Raw genomic sequence first — 1,328 nt, forward strand, 5'->3', positions numbered from 1 at the left:
AAGGACACAGAAGATTCCCTCCGAAGACTAAATCAGCGTAACTTGCCCATTATCACAGCTGATTAAGTGTCAAAGACAACTGTGTCCAAAAAGAATATATATCTTTTTTTTTTTTTTTTTTTTTTTTAGCGGGGCAAGGAATGAAACAGACACTCCCATAGAAAAAGGTGATAGCCTGTGGGCTTGTCCTAACAATGGCATGTGACACAGATTTCATCCCTTGGGCGCTGCTTTTGCAGCTGTTCTGGTCCTTAAATCTACATGTGATTCGTCAGGCCTGGCCGCCCCTACCACTGTGAACCTTGCCCGCGTGCTTTCTGACGTTTCTGCTGGAACTCCAGGCCCCTGACACACACTTAGAGGGGCAGGTGGTTTAATTTAAGTTTTCATCTTTCCTTTCCTTTTCGTTCCCTTCTAGACTTGCATCAGCCCCTGGGACTGGGGGTTAAGTCATTTTATTAACATCAGGCCCTAATCCCAGCAGCTGTATCATTTTAGCTGTGCAATTAACAGAGGATAATCTGCAGGAAATCAACTGCTTCCCATATTTAGTGTTTCAAGTACATTAATTAATAAAATGCTACAGCTTTTCCTGTGCACCCAGATTTTGGCCAAGGTTTCCTTTAGCAATTATTGTATAATTCCTACAGGTGAATTTTTAATTTAAAAGAAAAGACCTTTTGCGTGCGTGTGTGTGTGTGTGTGTGTGTGTGTGTGTGTTCTGGAGCTGTGAATGTGTAGTGGGTGTTGGTGTTTCCTGCCCTTGAAGTAATTAAATTTTTGTCAATGGATTACGTCAATGAAATCTGAGAATGAAATATGTATCCGGTGCTTTATGTGCTCTAGCATTTGGGTTGCCAGATCTGATCATTATCTTGGGCAAACAGGACTTGACTTTTTTCGTGCCTAATTGCTAAGTTGTGCATTACTCAGAGTACATGTTACCACGCTGGTGACCCTAGAAAGTCCCTGGCAACTGACGTGTTGCCTTGGGAAGCCCTGTGCCCCTTCCCTCTTTAGACCTTCCCTCGTGATTCAGTGAGTTGCTTCTGAGGAAAGCAGTATTCAAATGTGATCTGATGAATGTCACCTTTTGTAATTTCTGTTTTGTGTCAAATGTATGTTTCAGGACTACTTCACAGACTTAATCACTAACGAGAGCATTAATTACTTCAAAATGTCTAAGAGAATGTATCCCCATAGGCCCATTATGATGGTGATCAGCCACGCCGCGCCCCACGGCCCCGAGGACTCGGCCCCACAGTTTTCAAAACTGTACCCCAATGCTTCCCAACACATGTGAGTAATACCATCGGCTCTGGGACCTG

General features: G+C 43.4%; 1 protein-coding gene across 5 annotated transcripts in view; it reads left to right on the forward strand.

The window, feature by feature from the left end:
• SULF1 (sulfatase 1) overlaps positions 1–1,328 on the forward strand; it is a 146,664-nt gene that overhangs the window by 91,631 nt on the left and 53,705 nt on the right. For 4 of the 5 annotated variants that reach the window (XM_015566246.1, XM_006767312.2, XM_015566249.1 and 1 more), the window contains exon 7: positions 1,130–1,299. In XM_015566246.1, coding sequence (XP_015421732.1) covers positions 1,130–1,299 — 170 coding nt within the window. The remainder of the gene's footprint in view (positions 1–1,129; positions 1,300–1,328) is intronic. The other variant, XM_015566248.1, reaches the window with a different exon arrangement.

The sequence above is a fragment of the Myotis davidii genome, unplaced genomic scaffold, assembly GCF_000327345.1.
Source record: "Myotis davidii unplaced genomic scaffold, ASM32734v1 scaffold200, whole genome shotgun sequence".
NCBI classification, from domain to species: Eukaryota; Metazoa; Chordata; class Mammalia; order Chiroptera; family Vespertilionidae; genus Myotis; species Myotis davidii.